Raw genomic sequence first — 25,020 nt, forward strand, 5'->3', positions numbered from 1 at the left:
AGATGGTGCTTTCTGAAAGGTAAGACTGAATGCCATTACTGGGTTAATCTACAGAAATCGACTGTTCACTTCTATCATACCTGGTGTAAAAATGTTTGGTAATTGCACCTGTGGCTAAAGTCAAACCACATTTAATTCTCCAGCATCTTCAATCTCATCTTAATGATGACAGACAATTTTATTCTTTAAAAGCATATATAGATATGACATATTCATGAATGACTTCCTTTACATCAATAAGTATATTACTTAAATAAAGCAGCATATATTAAGCATAATTAATGAAGGACATATTTTGTCTTTTTGAGCCTACTCCAGTCTGTTTAATTTGAATAAGGACTTAAACTGTAGGACATTTATTTGTTTATAAATAAATGGTTGGTTAAAACAATATTAAAACTCTAGGTTATGATGAGAAACAGAACCATCAATGGAACTACACATGTACCAGTTTTGATTTGAGGAGCAATTAACTGACTAACATTGGAGCTAATTACACTTACTACTTTACTGCAAAATACTTGGTTAGCAATAGAGCAGTCCATTGACAGCAGTAAGTGGGGAGGATAGTTATTATAGATATGATTTACTTACATATCTCCCTCATTGTTTTTCTATTTGGTATTAAGTGGGTCAATTCAGGAGGCAAGAGAAGTGTGGCATCACTGTTTGCATTTTACTAATTGACCTCAAATTTTGTTATCCTCAATTTGGTTCCTGGAGCTAACAAAGATCTGCTGGCATCAGTCCAGGCAGAGTTGTCTCATTTGGCCATTTGTAACTAGAATGGATCCTTCTGAATCATTGTAGCTCTGCTAACTACTGGAGTTCCCTGGTTTGTTGTAGTTAAATCTCACCTTTATTTAGCAGCTCCAGCAAATGTCTTATAACCCCCTGAGTACTGGATTTCTTTGTCTGTTTGAAGTGAATGCTTTATATCATGCAACATCTTCACAATATTTTGCATTAAAAATGTCGCTGATAAATATAAAATATTGTGCACTGAACATGTGAATTATTGTTATAGTAAGGTAACAAATAAATTGATCTTTTTCTAATAATACAATTGCATTGATTCACATAGCTGCTTTATATTTCAAATTACTTAATTATTTAAAAGAGTACTACAATAAAATACAACAGATAAAATAAAATGCTCATCACACTCTGTGATTGGCTGGGTGGGTGGGATGGTAGGGGAGAGGGGGAAGGGGGGAAATAAGCCATAAAACAGCCATGAAACACAATATCTGTTGAAGTGCAATGGCAATTTGTATTAATGAGTCTTTAAGAACTTAAACGAAATCTACAATAAATGCAGTTCTGTCTCAGAATTCTGAATTCCGGACACAGACTCTCTTCCATTTGTTGTTGCTTCAAAAAGTTACATATTTAACACGGGTGAATGGGTTTGTAAATATAACGATAAATTATCTTTCAGTTCCTTTCATCTAAAGACACCATTCAGTTTTCATTTGTTGGAAGACTTCCTTTTGTCGTTCAGAATGAAAAAGAAAACAAAACAAAGATGTCAGCAGTGCAAACCCAGAATCAACGTGCACGGTCCCTTGGAGTTATCTGCAAGCACATGACTCCACTGTCATGTTTGGGTAGACCTTCAGGACAATATTCTTGTTCTCATCAACAAAGAGGATGCTTAATGATGACATTTTCTCAGGTACACAGCATGGTTCTGGAATCCCTGGAACAACGCCCACTGCTCTCACTATGCTCTGAATTGTAGCATGGTTTGAAGGTCTTAATGACTAGAAGAAGAAGGGGAAAGAAGATTTAACAGAAACACTTTCGAATGTTGTTTTATATTTCTATCATTCTAATGGATGACACTGAGTGAACAAAATAATCATTATGTAGTGGCTCCTTAATTTCCAACAGATAAAAATAGATTTAAGATACAGATCAAGCATGACCTAACTGAATGGCAAAACAGGCTTGAAGGGCTGAATGGACCACTCCTTGTTCCAATGAACAAAATTCTTTTGCGGGTTCGGGATTCTGGCGTCTGGAGACAAATTCCTCTCCCCAGAAGTTCACAGGTTTTACAACATAAATATATATAAAAAAAACTCCTAAAATTTATTATATGATATAATTTATACTATAGTATATAGAACATTTAGGATAATTTTACAAACTCGAGTTTCCAAAATATACATGGCTTAATGTTGACGATCTTGTCTCACTAATGGTTAATTTGCCGAGCAAATTCTCTTTCTGTTACTTTTCTGTTTTGCCATTCAATTAGATCATGCTTGATCTGTATCTTAAGTCTATTTTTATCTGATTAAAATAAATAGGTTATTGCCTCCATTAAAACAGCAAAGAAATGAATTTGGTTGAAGTGGATCAAACATTTGTAAGCCAACATCTCTGACTATAAGTTTGTAGAAATGAAAGGCCTTCCTCATCCATATGGATCTATTAAGGCCACTTTCATATATCTCTTATTAGCTGGTCACAATGTGTAATTGGCATATGCTGGGAGTAGGCTGCCTGCCAAATTCAAACGGCACAGGGACCTCAAGAAAGAGAAAAATAACTTACAATGTGAAAAATCAGCACCCACCTTTAGCATTGGGAACTGGCAGGCACCTGCACAATAATAGGCATCAAAAGACTTGGGGGAAATTATCCACTCACTCCATCCAATATCTGCAAAATCCACTTTCAGGTAACGACGAGCGCAGTTTCTGGGCTCATTCCATTGTCTCCGTCTTGCCTTCCTCAACGTTTGCTCATCATATTGAAGAGTCTGTGATTTCTGTCTGTTGCTCTTCCTCTGCTTTGCCTTTCTCTGCCTGTCTGCTGGCCGAGAATGCATCTTTTTATAAGGCCTTCTTGCCTCCCATGCATTCGCCTCATTGTACTGGTACTCTGCACCAGGTAATTCATTGTTGTGCAAGGGCATGAGTAAGTTAGTTGACCGTTTCTTTCTTACTTCAAATGTCCTGTTTGCAGCATTGATTCCAAAACCATGCATTTTGGTGACAAATGATCCCGGGCGTCTTTGAAGGGTGCTCACCACAGTGTCCAGTTCTGAGATTGCAGAATCATTTGCATATACCAAGAGATAGGGTGAACGGTTTGAAAGCAGTTGTTTCCAGAAGGTTGGACCAGACGACATGATCTCAATACCAATCAAAAGGTCATCATTTGACTTTGCGTTGTTAACCACTCGTGTGATGTCTTTCCACTGCCAAGAGAGAAACTCTCGATAAAAAGTGGACGTATTTATCACATTGTGACCCAGAATTCTGGTATTATTGTTGGCAGTGGCAAAAACACAGATTGAAAGATCAATGTTGACTTGTTTTCTGTGTAAATGACGACTGCAGCCCTTTGAATAGGGGCAGATATTGCTGTTGTTTACAAGATCAGCTACATAATAATGCAACGTGGCAGACAAAATATCTTCGGATTTTGTCAGAGAAGTCAGATTAAAAATGTGCATCTGCTTTTCTCCAATCCACCCTAAAATAATAATAACAAAACGATAAAAGATTAAATATCCAATGTTGTCAAAGTGTGCACCCAGCAATGTTGCAACATTACATCATTTGTGATACAAACAGTTAACTGCTCACTTTACATCAGATTCCTTTACGTTATGTCTACCCATTAACCTTCTGGGCAGTGCTTTCTATGTTGAGTGCTTAAAAAATATTAATCCACCTAAGTATGTTGGTGGTCAAAAATATATTGGTAGTTGAAGATTTAAATCACTTTTTTGACATTATGATGAGACGTTATTAATTCAAATTCGAAAAATAAAATGAAGTTATAAATGTTTTTAAATGTATTTTTCTGAAGTTGTACGTTTGATATTGAGAGCTCCTCACTACATAAAAACAAAGAACAAAGAACAGTACAGCACAGGAACAGGCCATTCGGCCCTCCAAGCCTGCGCCGATCTTGATGCCTGCCTAAACTAAAACCTTCTGCACTTCCGGGGCCAATATCCCTCTATTCCCTTCCTATTCATGTATTTGTCAAGATGTCTCTTAAACATCGCTATCGTATCTGCTTCCACCACCTCCCCTGGCAGCAGGTTCCAGGCACTCACCACCCTCTGTGTAAAAAACTTGCCTTGCACATCCCCTATAAACTTTGCCCCTCGCACCTTAAACCTATGTCCCCTAGTAACTGACTCTTCCACCCTGGGAAAAAGCTTCTGACTATCCACTCTGTCCATGCCGCTTATAACTTTGTAAACCTCTATCATGTCGCCCCTCCACCTCCGTCGTTCCAGTGAAAACAATCTGAGTTTTTCCAACCTCTCCTCATAGCTAATGCCTTCCAGACCAGGCAATATCCTGATAAACCTCCTCTGTACCCTCTCCAAAGCCTCCACGTCCTTCTGGTAGTGAGGCGACCAGAATTGCACGCAATATTCTAAGTGTGGCCTAACTAAGGTTCTGTACAGCTGCAACATGACTTGCCAATTTTTATACTCTGTGCCCCGACCGATGAAGGCAAGCATGCCGTATGCCTTCTTGACTACCTTATCCACCTGCGTTGCCACTTTCAGTGACCTGTGGACCTGTACGCCCAGATCTCTCTGCCTGTCAATACTCCTAAGGGTTCTGCCATTTACTGTATACCTCCCACCTGCGTTAGACCTTCCAAAATACATTACCTCACATTTGTCCGGATTAAACTCCATCTGCCATTTCTCCGCCCAAGTCTCCAACCGATCTATATCCTGCTGTATCCTCTGACAATCCTCATCATTATCCGTAACTCCACCAACCTTTGTGTTGTCCGCAAACTTACTAATCAGACCAGCTACATTTTCCTCCAAATCATTTATATATACTACAAACAGCAAAGGTCCCAGCACTGATCCCTGCAGAACACCACTAGTCACATTCCTCCATTCAGAAAAACACCCATCCACTGATACCCTCTGTCTTCTATGACCGAGCCAGTTCTGTATCCATCTTGCCAGCTCACCTCTGATCCCGTGTGACTTCACCTTTTGTACCAGTCTGCCATGCGGGACCTTGTCAAAGGCTTTACTAAAGGCCATATAGATAACATCCACTGCCCTTCCTTCATCAATCATCTTCGTCACTTCCTCAAAAAACTCAATCAAATTAGTAAGACACGACCTCCCCTTCACAAAACCATGCTGTCTCTCGCTAATAAGTTCGTTTGTTTCCAAATGGGAGTAAATCCTGTCCCGAATAATCCTCTCTAATAGTTTGCCTACCACTGACGTAAGGCTCACCGGCCGATAATTTCATGGATTATCCTTGCCACCCTTCTTAAACAAAGGCACAACATTGGCTATTCTCCAGTCCTCTGGGACCTCAACCGTAGCCAATGAGGATGCAAAGATTTCTGTCAAGGCCCCAGCAATTTCTTCCCTTGCTTCCCTCAGTATTCCAGGGTAGATCCCATCAGGCCCTGGGGACTTATCTACCTTAATGCTTTGCAAGACACCCAACACCTCCTCCTTTTTGATAATGAGATGACTGAGACTATCTGCACTCCCTTCCCTAGGCTCATCATCCACCAAATCCTTCTCTTCGGTGAATACTGATGCAAAGTACTCATTTAGCACCTCGCCCATTTCCTCTGGCTCCACACATAGATTCCCTCCTCTGTCCTTGAGTGGGCCAACCCTTTCCCTGGTTGCCCTCTTGCTCTTTATATATGTATAAAAAGCCTTGGGATTTTCCTTAATCCTGTTTGCCAATGACTTTTCATGACCCCTTTTAGCCCTCCTAACTCCTTGCTTAAGTTCCTTCCTACTGTCTTTATATTCCTGAAGTGCTTCATCTGTTCCTAGCCTTCCAGCCCTTACAAATGCTTCCTTTTTCTTTTTGACTAGGCTCACAATATCCTGTGTTATCAAAGCTTCCCGAAACTTGCCAAACTTGTCTTTCTTCCTCACAGGAACATGCTGGTCCTGGATTCTAATCAGCTGATGTTTGAAAGACTCCCACGTGTCAGATGTTGATTTACCCTCAAACAGCCGCCCCCAATCTAAATTCTTCAGTTCCTGCCTAATATTGTTATAATTAGCCTTCCCCCAATTTAGCACCTTCACCCGAGGACTACTCTTATCCTTATCCACAAGTCCCTTAAAACTTATGGAAATATGGTCACTGCTCCCGAAATGCTCCCCCACTGAAACTTTGACCACCTGGCCGGGCTCATTCCCCAATACCAGGTCCAGAATGGTCCCATCCTTCGTTGGACTATCTACATACTGTTTCAAGAAGCCCTCCTGGATGCTCCTCACAAATTCTGCCCCATCCAAGCCCCTAGCACTAAGTGAGTCCCAGTCAATATAGGGGAAGTTAAAATCACCCACCACCACAACCCTGTTACCTTTACATCTTTCCCCTTCTTAATCAATCCCTTGGTCCTCCAAGGTGATCAGGGTTCCAAACATGGCATTGACTTTGGCACCTTAAAATTGTCAGCTGTATTAAACATGTAGAGAAGTGGTAAGCTACAAACATTGAGAAGATTTTGTTATCAACCAAACCCACATCCTGTTCATTTAATGAAGGTAGCCAAACCATGGCTTACAAGGGAAATTAGAGATAGCATTAGATCCAAGGAAGAGGCATACAAATTTGCCAGAAAAAACAACAGACCTGAGGATTGGGAGCAGTTTAGAATTCAGCAAAGGAGGACCAAGGGATTGATTAAGAAGGGGAAAATAGAGTACGAGAGCAAGCTTGCGGGGAACATAGAAACTGACTGTAAACGTTTCTATAGGTATGTGAAGAGAAAAAGATTGGTGAAGACAAATATAGGTCCCATACAGTCAGAAACAGGGGAATTTATTATGGGGAACAAAGAAATGACTGACCAACTAAATGTATATTTTGGTTCTGTCTTCACAAAGGAGGACACAAATAAGATACCAGAAATGTTGGGGAATACAGGGTTTTGTGAGAGGGAGGAACTGAAGGAAATCAGTATTAGTAGAGAAATGGTGTTGGGGAAATTGATGGGATTGAAGGTCGATAAATCCCCAGGGCCTGATAATCTACATCCCAGAGTATTTAAGGAAGTGGCCCGAGAAATAGTGGATGCACTGATGGTCATCTTTCAAGATTCTATAGACTCTGGAACAGTTCCTACAGATTGGAGGGCAGCTAATGTAACCCCACGATCTAAAAAGGGAGCTAGAGAGAAAACGTAATTATAGACCAGTCAGCCTGACGTCGGTAGTGGGGAAAATTCTAGAGTCCATTATCAAAGATTTTATAGCAGAGCACTTGGAGAACTATGGTAGAATTGGACAGAGTCAGCATGGATTTACGAAAGGAAAATCATGCTTGACAAACCTACTAGAATTCTTCGAGGATGTAACTAGCAGAGTTGATGACGGGGAGCCAGCAGATGTGGTTTATTTGGACTTTCAGAAGGCTTTCGACAAAATCCCACATAAGAGGTAAGCGTGTAAAATTAAAGCGCATGGGATTGGGAGTAGTGTATTGCAATGGATAGAAAATTAGTTGGCAGACAGGAAACAGGTCTTTTTCCGAATGGCAGGCAGTAACTAGGGGGTACTGCAGCGATCGGTGCAAGGACCCCAGCTATTCACAATATATATTGATGATTTAGGTGAGGGAACTAAATGTAATATCTCCAAATCTGCAGATGACACAAAATTGGGTGGGAGGGTGAGTTGTGAGGAGGATGCAGAGAGGCTTCAGGGTGTTTTGGACAAGTTGAGTGAGTGGGCAAATGCATGGCAGATGTAGTATAATGTGGATAAATGTGAGGTTATCCACTTTGACAGCAAAAACAGGAAGGCAGATTATTATCTGAACGGCTATAAACTGAGAGAAGGGAATATGCAACGAGACCTGGGTGTTCTCATACACCAGTCGCTGAAGGTAAGCATGCAGGTACAACAGGCGGTAAAAAGTGCAAATGGTATGTTGGCCTTCATAGCGAGAGGATTCGAGTACAGGAGCAGGGATGTCTTGCTGCAATTATACAGGGTTTTGGTGAGGCCACACCTGAATATTGTGTGCAGTTTTGGTCTTCTTATCTGAGGAAGGATGTTCTTGCTATCGAGGGAGTGCAGCGAAGGTATAGCAGACTGATTCCTGGGGTGGCGGGACTGACGTATGAGGAGAGATTGAGTCGGTTAGGATTATATTCACTAGAGTGCAGAAGAGTGAGGGGGGATCTCATAGATACCTATAAAATTCTAACAGGACTTGACAGGGTAGATGCAGGAAGGATGTTCCCAATGGTGAGGGAGTCCAGAACCAGGGGTCATAATCTAAGGATACGGGGTAAACCTTTCAGGACTGAGATGAGGAGAAATTTCTTCACCCAAAGAGTGGTGAGCCTGTGGAATTCACTACCGCAGAAAGCAGTTGAGGCCAAAACATTGTATGTTTTCAAGAAGGAGTTAGATATAGCTCTTGGTGTGAAAGGGATCAAAGGATATGGGGCGAAAGCAGGAACAGGTTACTGAGTTAGATGATCAGCCACGATCATAACGAATGGCGGAGCAGGCTCGAAGGGCCGAATGGCCTACTCCTGCTCCTATTTTCTATGTTTTCATGTTTCTATGTTTCACCCCAAGAAGGATGAAAGAAAGAGGGTTATGGGACATCGTCGGCACACTTAGAGAGGGATCAACAGAAAATTGTTGGCACACTTCAAAGGAGAAGATAGACAATGGCCAACAGAACACTGCAAGAGAAGAAGAGGGAGAGAAGTCCGTGTCCCAGCGAGCTCAAAAACAAGAACCAGTGCTGAGTGTTGCTGCATACCTATTGCCTGTAAGATTATTATGTTACTAAAAGTTACTAACCAGCGTACGAATTGTTAAAATACAGCTATTATAAACTAACAACTAACTTATTATCATAAACTAACATTAAGCTTTATTAGAACCCTTCTTTTGTCGTATGGTTAAAGTGGAAAAACTTAGGAAATAGTGCACAGTATAGACATGATGTCAAGGCAGAGGGATTCTGGGAGATTATGTCAAGTTTTAAAATGCTTATTTGCAGTACAAGGGTGTGATCTTGACAGCAGAGAGTGAAAACAGCTTCTGTGCAGATTTGCCTTGTAATGAGATAAGGAACCTCGAAATGCAAAAGCATTGCGATAAAGTAGTCAACACAAAGGGGTACTACTTGTGCAAATGCAAAAGGTTAGCAACCATCACAAAATGGTCCTTGGTTGGTTAAGAAAGGCATCCTTTAATACAAGACTAATTACTAATTGGGAGAGGGGAGGGTTAACTGGAAAGCTGCCAGGATAAAAGACGTCCTGTCTTTGATACTGTATGGCAGAGAATTTTCGAACAACAAGAGACAAGAGAGAGAGACCGACAAGGAAAACTTGAAGACCAGAAGCTACAAGAGAAATATTTGTACGCTCTGCTGTCCAGTCTCTATTATGGGTAGTATCTGTGTTAGACAGTTAATTACTGCCTGAGTATGTGAATATGGTTTATCTGAAAACTTAACAAACTTGTCCTTACCTTTATCTCAATAATGCCAATTCATAACAAGTTTTGTGCTGCCAAGCCTGTTCCCACTTTAGAGGTGGATATAAAACACCCCTATCATTTCAAATCTTACACGCCGTTGTTAAGTATTAACTTTGTACATCTTAGTTAAGCCTAATAAACTCTCTGACTTGATCACAGAACTTGAGTCTGTACCTTGTAGGTCTATCTTGGTCAAGAAACCCAAGGTGAGGCAGTTTGGGTATGCTCTGTCACATCTCTATTCAAGTAATACCTACCTGACACTATTGCCTCTGAGTCAGAATGCTGAAGGTTGAAGCCCCACACCTGGGTGTACACATCTGTTCACAATGTGGCCACAATGTGCAACCAAACACGAGGCTTCTTTAATATCAATCGCATCTTCACAGACAGGTTGCCTATTTGAACAAAATGAATATCGGGCCGCTTGTCTCACCAGCTGCGAGCTAAGGGGCAGGTGGGAGGGTGGAGTGGCAACAGGAGAGGACAATTGGAATATTGTGGAGTTGGGGGACCACTCCTCCTGGCTTTGCAACAACATTTAAAATATATATATATTTCATATATAAACTTACCTGTTGGCGGTTGCCGCTGCTTAGGCTGCAACAGCTGCTGAAGAATCAAGAGCAGAGCAATTGCCTCAAGTGATTGGAGACCAGCTTCGCAGAGGAGTGTTTAAATAATGTTAGGTTCCCTCATCAACATATGCAAGGGGCCTAACACCTGTTTTAGATGGATGTCCAAAGAGCGGGCCTGAAGAATATAGCAGTGGCCCAAATGCCTGCGTTGATTGGGTACAGGCCCTCCCACTGCTAACTTTGTCATTGTTACACCTGTTGTACGATGCATCCCAATGTTTACCCCCAGGACTCCAGCATAAAATCTTGGATAACATTCCAGTGTAATACAGGAGTGTGGACATACCTAGATGAAACGTTAAACGGAGGTGCTGTCTGTCTGAATTGATGGTTCAGGTTAAAGATCTTATGAAACTATTTAAACCACAATAGAGAGGTCTCCTAGTGTCACGACCAATTCTTCCTTCAATCAACATGGTCAGAAACAGGTGAACTGCGTCATTGCTGTTTGTGAAATTCTGCTGTGTGCAAAATGGTCGAAATGTTTAACCCATAATAACTGTCACTACACTTTGAATGATTCATTTTATATGAAGAAGCCTGGAGACATTTCCGAAAGATGTAATGAAATGCTGTAAACATCTAACTTTACAACTGAGAAGCTTCGTATTTCCATCTCTTCACACAAGATGGTACTGTTGAGCCATTAACAATGAACTGGTGGAGTTATTACTGGATTCAAATTCGGTCAGATGTTGATCTGCCAGTTATCAACAATGATTAACTCAATTATAGATTTATTTGTTCTGTAATAAAGTTGGAAATTACTTAAGACATTAACAAAATGATTTTTGGATCAGGCAAATTGGCTTTCTTAAAAGAATACTATAAGTTCTTGGGGAATGGTGTAACATGTAGATTATAGAAGAAAAACAACTCAGAATAATTAATAATTAAACTGAAAGTCACTGCTGCTTATCAGTTACAACAGGCCCCCCTTGCATGGAGAAAAAAACCCCACAGCTTTTCAGTTACAAAACTTCCTCAGATGTCTACAGCACTTCATCACATCGCTCAGGAATATCTCAGAAACAATGAATCACTTCAAAGCGCAGTGACCATTATTATGTAGTCAAACCCTGTATTTTCATAAATGCTTCAATGTAGCCTAAGAGCCCTCAGAATCTGTGTGTCCTATCCTGCCACCTTAACAAATGGGAATTCCAGCTGCTGGAATTGTTAACTCACTGATCCTGCCCTACTTTCTGGGGTCCAAGGCATTTGCATAAATAAGTCTAGCACCTGCACCATTTGTGCTGTGGTGTCAATCTGAAGGGGAAGGAAACTGACTGCAGAGCTTTACTATGTCATTAGACAGTCAGCTCGGCCAGTTTAAAGCCTCAGAAATATTAAACAAAGTAACCCATTTCCAATAAAAGCAAAATACTGCGGATGCTGGAAATCTAAAATAAAAACAGAATGTGCTGGTAATACTCAGCAGGTCTGGCAGCATCTGTAAAAAGAGAATCAGAGTTAATGTTTCAGGTCTCTGACACAGAGCTGAAACGTTAACTCTGTTTCTCTCTCCACAGATGTTGCAAGACCAGCTGAGCACTTCTAGCACTGTATGTTTTTGAAACCCATTTCCAAATCGGCTGGCTTCCTATATTCTAGCAGTAGCAACCTTTTAAGTTGTTGTTGGTCCCATCTCTGCCAGAAGCAGATCCTGGGAACTATATAAGCAGATATTCATTGCACTGAGGACAACCGAGGTGGGATTTGTTGGAATTTGGGTAAATTACATCATCCCAATAGTCCCTGTTTCCCAATTTCTCTGTGATCTTGTCCTATCAACACCTTCTCTTTTGTTATCTCTTGCCCCACCCCCGCTTTACTTGCTTACAATCTATTACATTTCTTGCCTCTGCCAGTTCTGATGAAGGGTCACTGACCTGAAACATTAACTCTGCCAAACTCTAATCATCTCCCCTTGACATTCAACGGCATTACGATCGCTGAATCCCCAACTATCAACATCCTAGGGGCTACCATTGACCAGAAACTGAACTGGAGTAGTCATATAAATACCGTGGCTGCAACAGCAGGTCAGAGGCTAGGAATCCTGAGGCGAGTAACTCACCTCCTGACTCCCCAAAGCCTGTCCACCATCGACAAGGCACAACTCAGGAGTGTGATGGAATACTCTCCACTTGCCTGGATGGGTGCAGCTCCAACAACACTCAAGAAGCTCGACACCATCCAGAACAAAGCGGCCCGCTTGATTGGCACCCCATCTACAAACATTCACTCCCTCCACCACCGATGCACAGTGGCAGCAGTGTGTACCATCTACAAGATGCACTGCAGCAATGCACCAAGGCTCCTTAGACAGCACCTTCCAAACCCGTGACCTCTACCAACTAGAAGGACAAGGGCAGCAAATACATGGGAACACCACCACCTGCAAGTTCCCCTCCAAGTCACACACCATTCTGACTTGGAACTATATCGCCGTTCCTTCACTGTTGCTGGTTCAAAATCCTGGAACTCCCTTCCTAACAGCACTGTGAGTGTACCTACCCCAAATGGACTGCAGCAGTTCAAGAAGGTAGCTCACCACCACCTTCTCAAGGCACAGTGGCGCAGTGGTTAGCACCGCAGCCTCAGAGCTCCAGGGACCCGGGTTTGATTCTGGGTACTGCCTGTGTGGAGTTTGCAAGTTCTCCCTGTGACTGTGTGGGTTTTCGCCGGGTGCTCCGGTTTCCTCCCACAGCCAAAGACTTGCAGGTGGTAGGTAAATTGGCTGTTGAAAATTGCCCCTAGTGTAGGTAGGCGGTAGGAATATGGGATTACTGTAGGGTTAGTATAAATGGGTGGTTGTTGGTCGGCACAGACTCGGTGGGCTGAAGGGCCTGTTTCAGTGCTGTATCTCTAAATAAAAAATAAAATAAAATTAGGGATGGGCAATAAATGCTGGCATAGCCAGTGACGCCCACATCCCATGAATGAATTTTTAAAAAATCTAGGATGGAGTTCCACAAACATAAGCAGATATTCATTGCACTGAGGACAACTGAGGTGGAATTTGGGTAAATGACATCATCCCAGTAGTCCCTGTTTCCCAATTTCTCTGTGATCTTGTCCTATCAACACCTTCTCTTTTGTTATCTCTTGCCCCACCCCCGCTTTACTTGCTTACAGCCAATTACATTTCTAGCCTCTGCCAGTTCTGATAAGGGATCACTGACCTGAAACGTTAACTCTGCTTCTCTCTCCACAGATGCTGCAAGACCTGCTGACTATTTCCAGCATTTCTTGTTTTTATTTCAGATTTCCAGCATCTGCAGTATTTTGCTTTTATCCCAATAGTCCCACCTCTTTTGTTGTTGGTGGGTGCATATCAAAAAAACAAAGAACAAACAAAGAACATTACAGCACAGGAACAGGCCATTCGGCCCTCCAAGCCTGCACCGATCTTGATGCCTGCCTAAACTAACACCTTCTGCACTTCCGATGCCCATATCCCTCTATTCCCTTCCTGTTCATGTATTTGTCAAGATATCTCTTAAACGTCGCTATCGTATCTGCTTCCACCACATCCCCTGGCAGCAAGTTTCAGGCACTCACCACCCTCTGTGTAAAAAACCTGCCTCGCACATCCCCTCTAAATTTTGCCCCTCGCACCTTAAACCTATGTCCCCTAGTAACTGACTCTTCCACCCTGGGAAAAAGCTTCTGACTATCCACTCTGCCCATGCCGCTCATAACTTTGTAAACCTCTATCATGTCGCCCCTCCACCTCCGTCGTTCCAGTGAAAACAATCCGAGTTTTTCCAACCTCTCCTCATAGCTAATGCCCTCCAGACTAGGCAACATCCTGGTAAACCTCCTCTGTACCCTCTCCAAAGCCTTCTGGTAGTGTGGCGACCAGAATTGCACGCAATATTCGAAGTGTGACCGAACTAAGGTTCTGTACAGCTGCAACATGACTTGCCAATATTTATACTCTATGCCCCGACCGATGAAGGCAAGCATGCCGTATGCCTTCTTGACTACCTTATCCACCTGCGTTGCCACTTTCAGTGACCTGTGGACCTGTACGCCCAGATCTCTCTGCCTGTCAATCAATACTCCTAAGGGTTCTGCCATTTACTGTATACCTCCCACCTGCGTTAGACCTTCCAAAATACATTACCTCACATTTGTCCGGATTAAACTCCATCTGCCATTTCTCCGCCCAAGTCTCCAACCGATCTATATCCTGCTGTATCCTCTGACAATCCTCATCATTATCCGTAACTCCACCAACCTTTGTGTCGTCCGCAAACTTACTAATCAGACCAGCTACATTTTCCTCCAAATCATTTATATATACTACAAACAGCAAAGGTCCCAGCACTGATCCCTGCAGAACACCACTAGTCACATTCCTCCATTCAGAAAAACACCCATCCACTGATACCCTCTGTCTTCTATGACCGAGCCAGTTCTGTATCCATCTTGCCAGCTCACCTCTGATCCCGTGTGACTTCACCTTTTGTACCAGTCTGCCATGCGGGACCTTGTCAAAGGCTTTACTAAAGTCCATATAGATAACATCCACTGCCCTTCCTTCATCAATCATCTTCGTCACTTCCTCAAAAAACTCAATCAAATTAGTAAGACACGACCTCCCCTTCACAAAACCATGCTGCCTCTCGCTAATAAGTTAATTTGTTTCCAAATGGGAGTAAATCCTGTCCCGAATAATCCTCTCTAATAGTTTGCCTACCACTGACGTAAGGCTCACCGGCCGATAATTTCATGGATTATCCTTGCCACCCTTCTTAAACAAAGGCACAACATTGGCTATTCTCCAGTCCTCTGGGACCTCAACCGTAGCCAATGAGGATGCAAAGATTTCTGTCAAGGCCCCAGCAATTTCTTCCCTTGCCTCCCTCAGTATTCTAGGGCAGATCCCATCAGGCCCTGGGGACTTATCTACCTTAATGCTTTGCAAGACACCCAACACCTCCTCCTTTTTGATAATGAGATGACTGAGACTATCTGCACTCCCTTCCCTAGGCTCATCATCCACCAAGTCCTTCTCTTTGGTGAATACTGATGCAAAGTACTCATTTAGCACCTCGCCCATTTCCTCTGGCTCCGCACATAGATTCCCATCTCTGTCCTTGAGTGGGCCAACCCTTTCCCTGGTTGCCCTCTTGCTCTTTATATATGTATAAAAAGCCTTGGGATTTTTCTTAATCCTGTTTGCCAATGACTTTTCTTGACCCCTTTTAGCCCTCCTAACTCCTTGCTTAAGTTCCTTCCTACTTTCTTTATATTCCTGAAGTGCTTCATCTGTTCCTAGCCTTCCAGCCCTTACAAATGCTTCCTTTTTCTTTTTGACTAGGCTCACAATATCCCGTGTTATCAAAGCTTCCCGAAACTTGCCAAACTTGTCTTTCTTCCTAACAGGAATATGCTGGTCCTGGATTCTAATCAGCTGACGTTTGAAAGACTCCCACATGTCAGATGTTGATTTACCCTCAAACAGCCGCCCCCAATCTAAATTCTTCAGTTCCTGCCTAATATTGTTATAATTAGCCTTCCCCCAATTTAGCACCTTCACCCGAGGACTACTCTTATCCTTATCCACAAGTACCTTAAAACTTATGGAATTATGGTCACTACTCCCGAAATGCTCCCCCACTGAAACTTCGACCACCTGGACGGGCTCATTCCCCAATACCAGGTCCAGAATGGCCCCATCCCTAGTTGGACTATCTACATACTGTTTCAAGAAGCCCTCCTGGATACTCCTCACAAATTCTGCCCCATCCAAACCCCTAGCACTAAGTGAGTCCCAGTCAATATAGGGGAAGTTAAAATCACCCACCACCACAACCCTGTTACCTTTACATCTTTCCAAAATCTGTCTACCTTCTGCTGGCTGTTGGGAGGCCTGTAGTAAACCCCCAACATCGTGACTGCACCCTTCCTGTTCCTGAGCTCCACCCATATTGCCTCGCTGCATGACCCCTCTGAGGTGTCCTCCCGCAGTACAGCTGTGATATTCTCCTTAACCAGTAATGCAACTCCCCCACCCCTTTTACATCCCCCTCTCTCCCGCCTGAAGCTTCTAAAGCCTGGAACATTTAGCTGCCAATCCTGCCCTTCCCTCAACCAAGTCTCTGTAATAGCAACAACATCATATTTCCAAGTACTAATCCAAGCTCTAAGTTCATCTGCCTTACCTGTTATACTTCTCGCATTGAAACAAATGCGCTTCAGACCACCAGTCCCGCTGTGCTCAGCAACATCTCCCTGCCTGCTCTTCCTCTTAGTCCTACTGGCCTTATTTACTATGTCCTCCTCATTTACTTCACTAGCTGCCCTACTGCTCTGGTTCCCACCCCCCTGCCACATTAGTTTAAACCCTCCGGAGTGACGCTAGCAAACCTTGCAGGCAGGATATTAGTGCCCCTCCAGTTTAGATGCAACCCATCCTTCTTGTACAGGTCCCATCTGTCCCTGAAGAGAGCCCAATGGTCTAGATTTCTGAAACCCTCCCAACATATCCACATCTCTCTATCTGGTATAAACTCTGATGAATGCAAAATGGGGCAGAGATCCAGGTTCTGTCCCAATTTCCATCCCGCCTGCCCCAAATGTGATGTCATTCGGACAAAATATATGCAAATATTCAGGTTCAGGTTCTTGATGTATTTCCATGTATTCATATATACATGACAGATGCACAATAAAATCTATGCATGAATTAAACTTAATTTAAGTGGACTATGTAAGTGAACATCTAATGATGGCCATGAAAGCATTGTCGATTGTTATAAAAACCCATCTGGTTCACTAATGTCCTTTAGGGAAGTGATCTGCTGTCCTTACCTGGTCTGGGCTGCATGTGACTCCAGAACCACAGCAATGTGGTTAACTCTTACATGCCCTCTGAAATGGCCTAGCAAGCCACTCAGTTGTACCTAACTGCCAGAAAGTCAATAAAAAGGAATAAAACCGGACGGACGACCCGGCATCGACCTAGGCACCGGAAACGACAATGGCAAACCCAGCCCTGTCGACCCTGCAAAGTCCTCCTTACTAACATCTGGGGGCTTGTGCCAAAGTTGGGAGAGCTGTCCCACAGACTAGTCAAGCAACAGCCTGACATAGTTATACTCACGGAATCAAACCTTACAGGCAATGTCCCAGACACTGCCATCACCATCCCCGGGTATGTCCTGTCCCACCGGCAGGACAGACCCAGCAGAGGTGGTGGCACAGTGGTATACAATCGGGAGGGAGTTGCCCTGGGAGTCCTCAACATTGAGTCCGGATCCCATGAAGTCTCATGGCATCAGGTCAAACATGGGCAAGATTCCCACCTACCGCCCTCCCTCAGCTGATGAGTCAGTACTCCTCCACGTTGAACACCACTTGGAGGAAGCACTGAGGGTGTCGAGGGCACAAAATGTACTCTGGGTGGGGGACTTCAATGTCCATCACCAAGAGTGGCTCTGTAGCACCACTACTGACCGGGCTGGCCGAGTCCTAAAGGACATAGCTGCAAGACTGGGTCTGCGGCAGGTGGTGGGGGAACCAACATGAGGGAAGAACATACTTTACCTTGTCCTCACCAATCTGCCTGCCAAAGATGCTTCTGTCCATGACAGTATTGATAGGAGTGACCACCACACAGTACTTGTGGAGACGAAGTCCCGCCTTCACATTGAGGATACCGTCCATCGTGTTGTGTGGCACTATCACCGTGCTAAATGTGATAGATTTTGAACAGATCTAGCAATGCAAAACTGGGCATCCATGAGGCGCTGTGGGCCATCAGCAGCAGCAGAATTGTACTCAACCACAATCTGTAACCTCATGGCCCGGCATATTCCCCACTCTACCATTACCATCAAGCCAGGAGACCAACCCTGGTTCAATGAAGAGTGCAGGAAGGCATGCCAGGAGCAGCACCAGGCATACCTAAAAATGAGGTGTTAACCGGGTGAAGCTACAACACAGGACTACTTGCATGCCAAACTGTGTAAGCAGCATGCGATAGACAGAGCTAAGCGATCCCATAACCAACGGATCAGATCTAAGCTTTGCAGTCCTGCCACATCCAGCCGTGAATGGTGGTGGATAATTAAACAACTAACTGGAGGAGGTGACTCCACAAATATCCCCATCCTCAATGATGGGGGAGCCCAGCACATGAGTGCGAAAGGTAAGGCTAAAGCATTTGCAACAATCTTCAGCCAGAAGTGCCGAGTTGATGATCCATCTCGGCCTCCTCCTGAAGTCCCCAGCATCACAGATGCCAGACTTCAGCCAATTCGATTCATTCCGCGTGATATCAAGAAACGACTGAAGGCATTGGATACTGCAAAGGCTATGGGCCCTGACAATATTCCGGCAATAGTACTGAAAACCTGTGCTCCAGAACTTGCCGCGCCCCTAGCCAAGCTGTTCCAGTACAGCTACAACACTGGCATCTACCCGTCAATGTGGAAAATTGCCCAGGTCTGTCCTGTCCACAAAAAGCAGGACAAGTCCAACCCGGCCAACTACCGCCCCATCAGCCTACTCTCAATCATCAGTAAAGTGATGGAAGGTATCATCAACAGTGCCAGCAAGCGGCACTTGCTTCGCAATAACCTGCTCAGTGACGCTCAGTTTGGGTTCCGCCAGGGCCACTCAGCTCCTGACCTCGTTACAGCCTTGGTTCAAACATGGACAAAAGCGCTGAACTCTCAAGAGGTGAGGTGAGAGTGACTGCCCTTGATATCAAGGCAGCATTTGACCGAGTATGGCATCAAGGAGCCCTAGCAAAACTGAGGTCGATGGGAATCAGGGGGAAAACCCTCCGCTGGCTGGAGTCATACCTAGCACAAAGGAAGATGGTTGTGGTTGTTGGAGGTCAATCATCTGAGCTCCAGAACATCATTGCAGGAGTTCCTCAGGGTAGTGTCCTAGGCCCAACTATCTTCAGCTGCTTCATCAATGACCTTCCTTTAATCATAAGATCAGAAGTCGGGATGTTCGCTGATGATTGCACATTGTTCAGCACCATTCGTGACTCCTCAGATACTGAAGCAGTCTGTGTAGAAATGCAGCAAGACCTGGACAATATCCAGGTTTGGGCTGATAAGTGACAAGTAACATTCGTGCCACACAAGTGCCAGGCAATGACCATCTCCAACAAGAGAGAATCTAACCATCTCCCCTTGACATTGAACGGCATTACAATCGCTGAATCCCCAACTATCAATATCCTAGGAGCTACCATTGACCAGTAACTGAACTGGAGTAGCCATATAAATACCGTGGCTACAAGAGCAGGTCAGAGGCTAGGAATCCTGAGGCGAGTAACTCACCTCCTGACTCCCCAAAGCCTGTCCACCATCGACAAGGCACAACTCAGGAGTGTGATGGAATACTCTCCACTTGCCTGGATGGGTGCAGCTCCAACAACACTCAAGAAGCTCGACACCATCCAGAACAAAGCGGCCCGCTTGATTGGCACCCCATCTACAAACATTCACTCCTTCCACCACCGATGCACAGTGGCAGTAGTGTGTACCATCTACAAGATGCACTGCAGCAATGCACCAAGGCTCCTTAGACAGCACCTTCCAAACCCACGACCTCTACCAACTAGAAGGACAAGGGCAGCAAATACATGGGAACATCACCACCTGCAAGTTCCCCTCCAAGTCACACACCATCCTGACTTGGAACTATATCGCCATTCCTTCACTGTCGCTGGGTCAAAATCCTGGAACTCCCTTCCTAACAACACTGTGGGTGTACCTACCCCAAATGGACTGCAGCGGTTCAAGAAGGCAGTTCACCACCACCTTCTCAAGGGCAATTAGGGATGGGCAATAAATGCTGGCCTGGCCAGCGATGCCCACATCCCACGAATGAATAAAAAAAAACCTGTTTAATATTAAAGCAAAAGTCACATCTGTCCTGTCAAATCATAGCACAGAAACTGACCATTCGATCCAATGAATTCGACACATTGAATCTTCGTCAGTGTTTTTCTCTACCTTTTACTCTCATTTAATCGAACCTAATTCCTCTTTTTCAAACATTATATATATTGTTCTTTGGAAATGGGCAACACTGACAATGCACTATTTATTGCCCATTTCTAATTTCCCTCAGAGCATTAAGAGACAACCGTATATAAGCCATTCAATCTTATGTAACTACCGCTTTCATGTCATCCCTACCATATTTGCTATATAAGAGTAAGATAAGTAAAACCTCATTTCTGCCTGTTATATACAGAATGATAAATGTCTGGCAATGAATTTAGTTTGTTACCTTAACCTTAATGCTCTGCTTGCTATTTACTCACAACGTTATAATTGGACCCGATTTATTGAATTATTATCTTGTAGTTCACTGCAGCCTTATCATCCTTTATATTTTAAATTTATGATACATAATTTTGACAGTTTTATAATGTCATCATCTCCATATCTCTCAGGCAATGTGTGAAGTATAAACATAGTTACACCCAAGTACAGCGAAGCCCATTGGTATGCTTCTCAGTTATGCAAATTCTTGTTGAATGTGAGTCTTGATTCTTTCTCCTGTTTCCATTATGGTTATGTACAGACATTCCTATGTCATCCAGATTTTATTATAGACAATTTTCTGTCTGTTCTGGCCTGTGGGGATATGATAGGGCTGTGCACTAGATTTTAAGTTGAAGATTGTGTGAAACTGGTTGATTTACAGGCAGACCAGTACTGATGACAGGGGGAGCTCTTTCCCCATTCAATACAATTTAACCGTCCCAAAAGTGCAATATGCTATAAATGACTTTAGCAGTGTTCTGAACAGAGATATAAGCCTAGCAAAATAGTGGGGAAACTGAACTTCTGAACATTTCAGATTTTGTAAATTAGATGCAACGTATGAAGGACATTCAAAACAAAACTTATTGTAGTAATACAGGGTATGCCAGATCGTGAGAGATTATTTTCCATGCAGAAGGCAGTTGTATGCAGTTTGATGTAAATTGGATAACAAAAGGTTGTATTACATTTAGTGACCATATGGTTGCACTGAGATAAAGTTTACTTTGACGTGTTGGTTAGAGTTGAAGCAGGAAAAAGACTAAATTGCAAAGGGTGGTCAAATGATACAGAATACGATTTATGGTGTTATAGCATCACAATTGCAAAGGTGTTTAAATGATCCAGCTGTTTGTAGCTATCTTTTTTGAAAGACAAAAGACTCAACATTCATAAGAAGAACCTGGAGATCATTTTTGTTGAAATCTAAAACAGAGAATTATATCAATGTCGCATACTAATTTGACAATATCCAAATCTATGTGGACTATTTCTGTTCATATTTCTTAATTACAAATAAATAATAACATGCTAAAATGAAGATTGGTTCAAATAGTCAGATTTATGTATGCAGCTTGTTTGTTTGGGGGAATGGCAACACTTAAACTCAATTAAAGTTCTTTCATTGTCTGAACGTTTACATTTCAGATCATTTAAAATGCTTGCTTTGTTTTGAAAAAAAAATCAAAGAAATAAAAGAAAATGTCATTAGCTAAATATTTGACTGAAAATGGCAGCAGCATGTGGCAGGCAGTTAAAGGCATTGACTAAAGGATTGATTTACATACCACTTTAGGTCATCAAGTACTATTTCTTGATTAGGAAGGTACATGGGTAACTTGTTCTCAGGCATCCACTGAGGCAGATATATACAGAATTAATGACAATTGAATGGTTCTCTGTTTTCCTGTTTTTCCTTCCATTTTACATGGCCCACAGAGATTGGAAAAATTTTGTGACAACTCTAAAGTTGAAGTGTAAATTCACCTTAAAAATCAATGTTGTGGGATAGAGTCACTTTAGGGAGAAACTGCAATTAATGCTCATCTATAGTACAAACTGATAGCAGTGTAAATGTTGATTATTCAATCTTTGGTTTGAATAGTTGTACAGTGTCAGCAAGAGTCAACCCATTGTATGGCCAATCTAACAGGACCTTAGATCAACCACAGAATAATATGAGGGGTCTTTAGACTTTGAGATCAGCCAAGTGGATTGTAATAATATTTTCTGGCCCTGTATGTCACTATGTTCAAATCTTATACATAGCTTTGGTCCCATAGTTTCAATAACATCAATATGTTCCTACAATTAATTCAATACAGTTGACAGCCAATATTGAATAATAGCACAATTTAAGTTTCAAATATAGTATATATTTAATATATTACATTCTGCTAAAGTAGATGAAAAAGCTAAAAGATCTGGCAATACCCTTTTTTCCACTTCAGCTGTTGGGGAACAAGCTAGAGGAACAAGGTATGGCACTGAAGATAGCCATTCTATATGATTGCTAGGACCACTGGCACAAACCTTCTGAAAACAGAACTGTCCCTCTTTCTTTTACAAGCAAAGCAGTGTGTGTGTAATTTAAAAAATGTGACTTCAAGACTCTAGTCTAATCTTGAGATTCAAAGACTTATAAACTGCTTGAGCTTTGCTCTCAAAGTTTATGATTCTATCTGAACCTTTGATTAGATTACACTTTATTACCATAATTCTCTTCCAGGTATTCCATAATTTCAATCTAGCTAAGCATCTCAGGTGACATCACAAAGTATGAAAGTGAAGCTTATGTGTTTTATTGAATCTTTTAACTTGATCCAAGCCTTAAAATCACTCCATGTTTTCCTTTTGTGACACGAAGCTTTTAAAAAAAGAACGTTAAGGTGGTGTTCTCAAGGTTCAGTGAAGAAACATTAGGCAGTGATATGCTAATGAGGATACAGACCAAGAAAGTCCCAGTTTCCATCCTTGGTCTTTGTTGAATTGTTCACTATCAACCAAGAAATCAGTGGTGGCAATCCAATTTGTCTCAGTGTCCCTGGGCTAGTGAAGAGATCTTGCTTCTACTTGCTATGCGTCATTGTTGCAGCAAGTGCAGGTGTGAATACTGGAAAGCTACAGTTTTGTCCAGGACAGGGATATTAACATAGTCAAAGGGCCATCAACACTCACTTGTTCTTGCTCACCTATTGAGAATAGCTATTTGATTGATGTATTGAAGGACTGTCAAAGCCCATTGATTCGTAACCTAGCATGACTCATTGCGTGTAGCAGAGTAAAAAAGAAAACTAGGAAAATGTAATGAAGTTTGCAGTCCTTGACACTTTATGTTGACGTAACATTGTGTTAGTCCACCATGAGCTTGCCAGGTAAACTGGCCGCTGGGAATAATGCAAAATGGAATTTATAGAAGGTTATTAACATCTGTTTGTGACACCATTACTGAAAATTTATTGGAAAATGTTTTGAAGTTGATTACAGGAAACAATATATCCAGGTCCAGATAACATACTTTAATCAGTACACGAGTGTTTCTACAGAACACGAAGCAGTTCGATGTGATTCCAGAAAAGATGAGCGAGTGAACAGTGACAGAATGAAAGTTAGAACCACCCGTTAAACTGACATTTTGTTTCTTAAACATGCTTATGACCTTAATAGAGAACGAAACACTTATTGTTAGGACTAGATTTAGTTGTACCAAGAGTGGTCCTTCTTAGACTCACTCATCTATAGAGTGAATACTGACGACAGCAGAGGTACACAAACTGCTTCCTCTGTATACTCCAGGGTTCCGACCACTCTTTGAAATTCCTGAGTAACAAATAAGACCAGGTTAAAAATCGCAGGTGAGAACTCAGGTAGACAAGGAAGTTCTCCTAAAAAGTCATAGACATGCTGTTTCACTTTCTGGCCCCAAGAAATACAGCCCTTCCGTCATTACATTATCCCATCCATCCCTATATACTTACCCAAACTAGCTTTGTAACTGCGGACCGTATTGCCATCCTTAAACTGGTAGCCAACTTTATTGTACTTGTCATAAAGCATCAGCATGTGGTCCGACAGCGAGTCCTGTATCAGATCTGATTCTGTGGAGATGGGGCTTCCCTTCCGGGAGGAAGCTGAGTTTCCCGAATTCTCACCCAAGCCAGCAATCCTCCTCAGCCCGCGGAAATGATCTTTCAACAGATCCGTGAAGCCCACAGTTAAACAGCTCCATCCGACACACACAAACACCAGCGTGTGTAATGTTCCCATCCTCTTTTTTAAAAAAAGCAACAAAAAAAATCGTGAAACGCACTAAACTGGGAAAATAATTTCTTCAGAAAAGGAAAAAATTTCGCTTTTCGAAAAGTTCCAAGACTGTCCTGTTGAGGCTTGCGCTGTTCCAAGCGGCTGCAGGTAGCTCGCTATCTGATGAGAGGAGCTGTCCCAGATCCTGGTGTGTGTGTGTGAGTGGGGCTCGGCTCGGCTCACTCTGATGCGGTTAGGCTATGATCGCCGTTTGTTGCTGCTCCTTTCTGCCTGTTTCGAGCTCGGCTGTTCTGTTCCTATCTGACTGCAGGCGCACAGTGTTATGTGTCCCAGCACAGGGCAGAGCTTCAGTCCGACCAATCACACTGCTTCACTCCCTTAAATCAAATCAGACTTCAAAACGCTAACTACATCTCAGATGTCGAGAGGTGATAGATCAAATATTCAGATCCTGTAGCCCAATGTAAGCCAGATTGTTACATGATACTAATTGATTGCCAGGAGAAAGAAGGATATACATGTCTATATATAGCACTTTAAAATATATCACACAAAATTTAATAGCAGGCTTTAATTTATGAGGGCTGTGTGATAGTTGAGCAATTATTATTAGACTAGGACAAAGTGTTTAGTTTTGATTTACCAGGTCAGCTTTTTTTATTCTTGCTTGTGAACAATTCCATTCCGAGGTAGGAAATTTGAAATAATACATATATTTCAGTGTATATCCACTTACTGCAGTCCGTGTCAGCACGCAGAAAATACACCAATCCATGCAAACTGCTTCGGGCGGGGG

The 25,020-nt window shown here is 42.6% G+C and overlaps 1 protein-coding gene across 1 annotated transcript; it reads right to left on the minus strand.

Moving 5' to 3' along the window:
- Positions 1-1,143: 1,143 nt before the first annotated feature.
- Positions 1,144-24,495, minus strand: bmp3 (bone morphogenetic protein 3). Its single transcript, XM_068015211.1, has 3 exons — positions 23,939-24,495; positions 2,588-3,492; positions 1,144-1,766 (listed from the first exon to the last, which is right to left on the minus strand). Exons 1-3 carry the CDS (start codon positions 24,225-24,227, stop codon positions 1,575-1,577), a joined length of 1,386 nt encoding a protein of 461 aa, XP_067871312.1. The 5' UTR covers positions 24,228-24,495; the 3' UTR covers positions 1,144-1,574.
- Between the last annotated feature and the right edge of the window lie 525 nt (positions 24,496-25,020).

The sequence above is a fragment of the Heterodontus francisci genome, chromosome 1, assembly GCF_036365525.1.
Source record: "Heterodontus francisci isolate sHetFra1 chromosome 1, sHetFra1.hap1, whole genome shotgun sequence".
Taxonomy (NCBI): Eukaryota; Metazoa; Chordata; class Chondrichthyes; order Heterodontiformes; family Heterodontidae; genus Heterodontus; species Heterodontus francisci.

Coding starts and splice junctions, on each gene's coding strand:
- bmp3 (XM_068015211.1), bottom strand. CDS start 24,227: ATGGGAACATTACACACGCTGGTGTTTGTGTGTGTCGGATGGAGCTGT. Junction 3,493..23,938: donor CAGTTACAAAGCTAGTTTGG/GTAAGTATATAG, acceptor TTATTATTTTAG/GGTGGATTGGAGAAAAGCAG. Junction 1,767..2,587: donor GCCAGTTCCCAATGCTAAAG/GTGGGTGCTGAT, acceptor TTCTTCTTCTAG/TCATTAAGACCTTCAAACCA.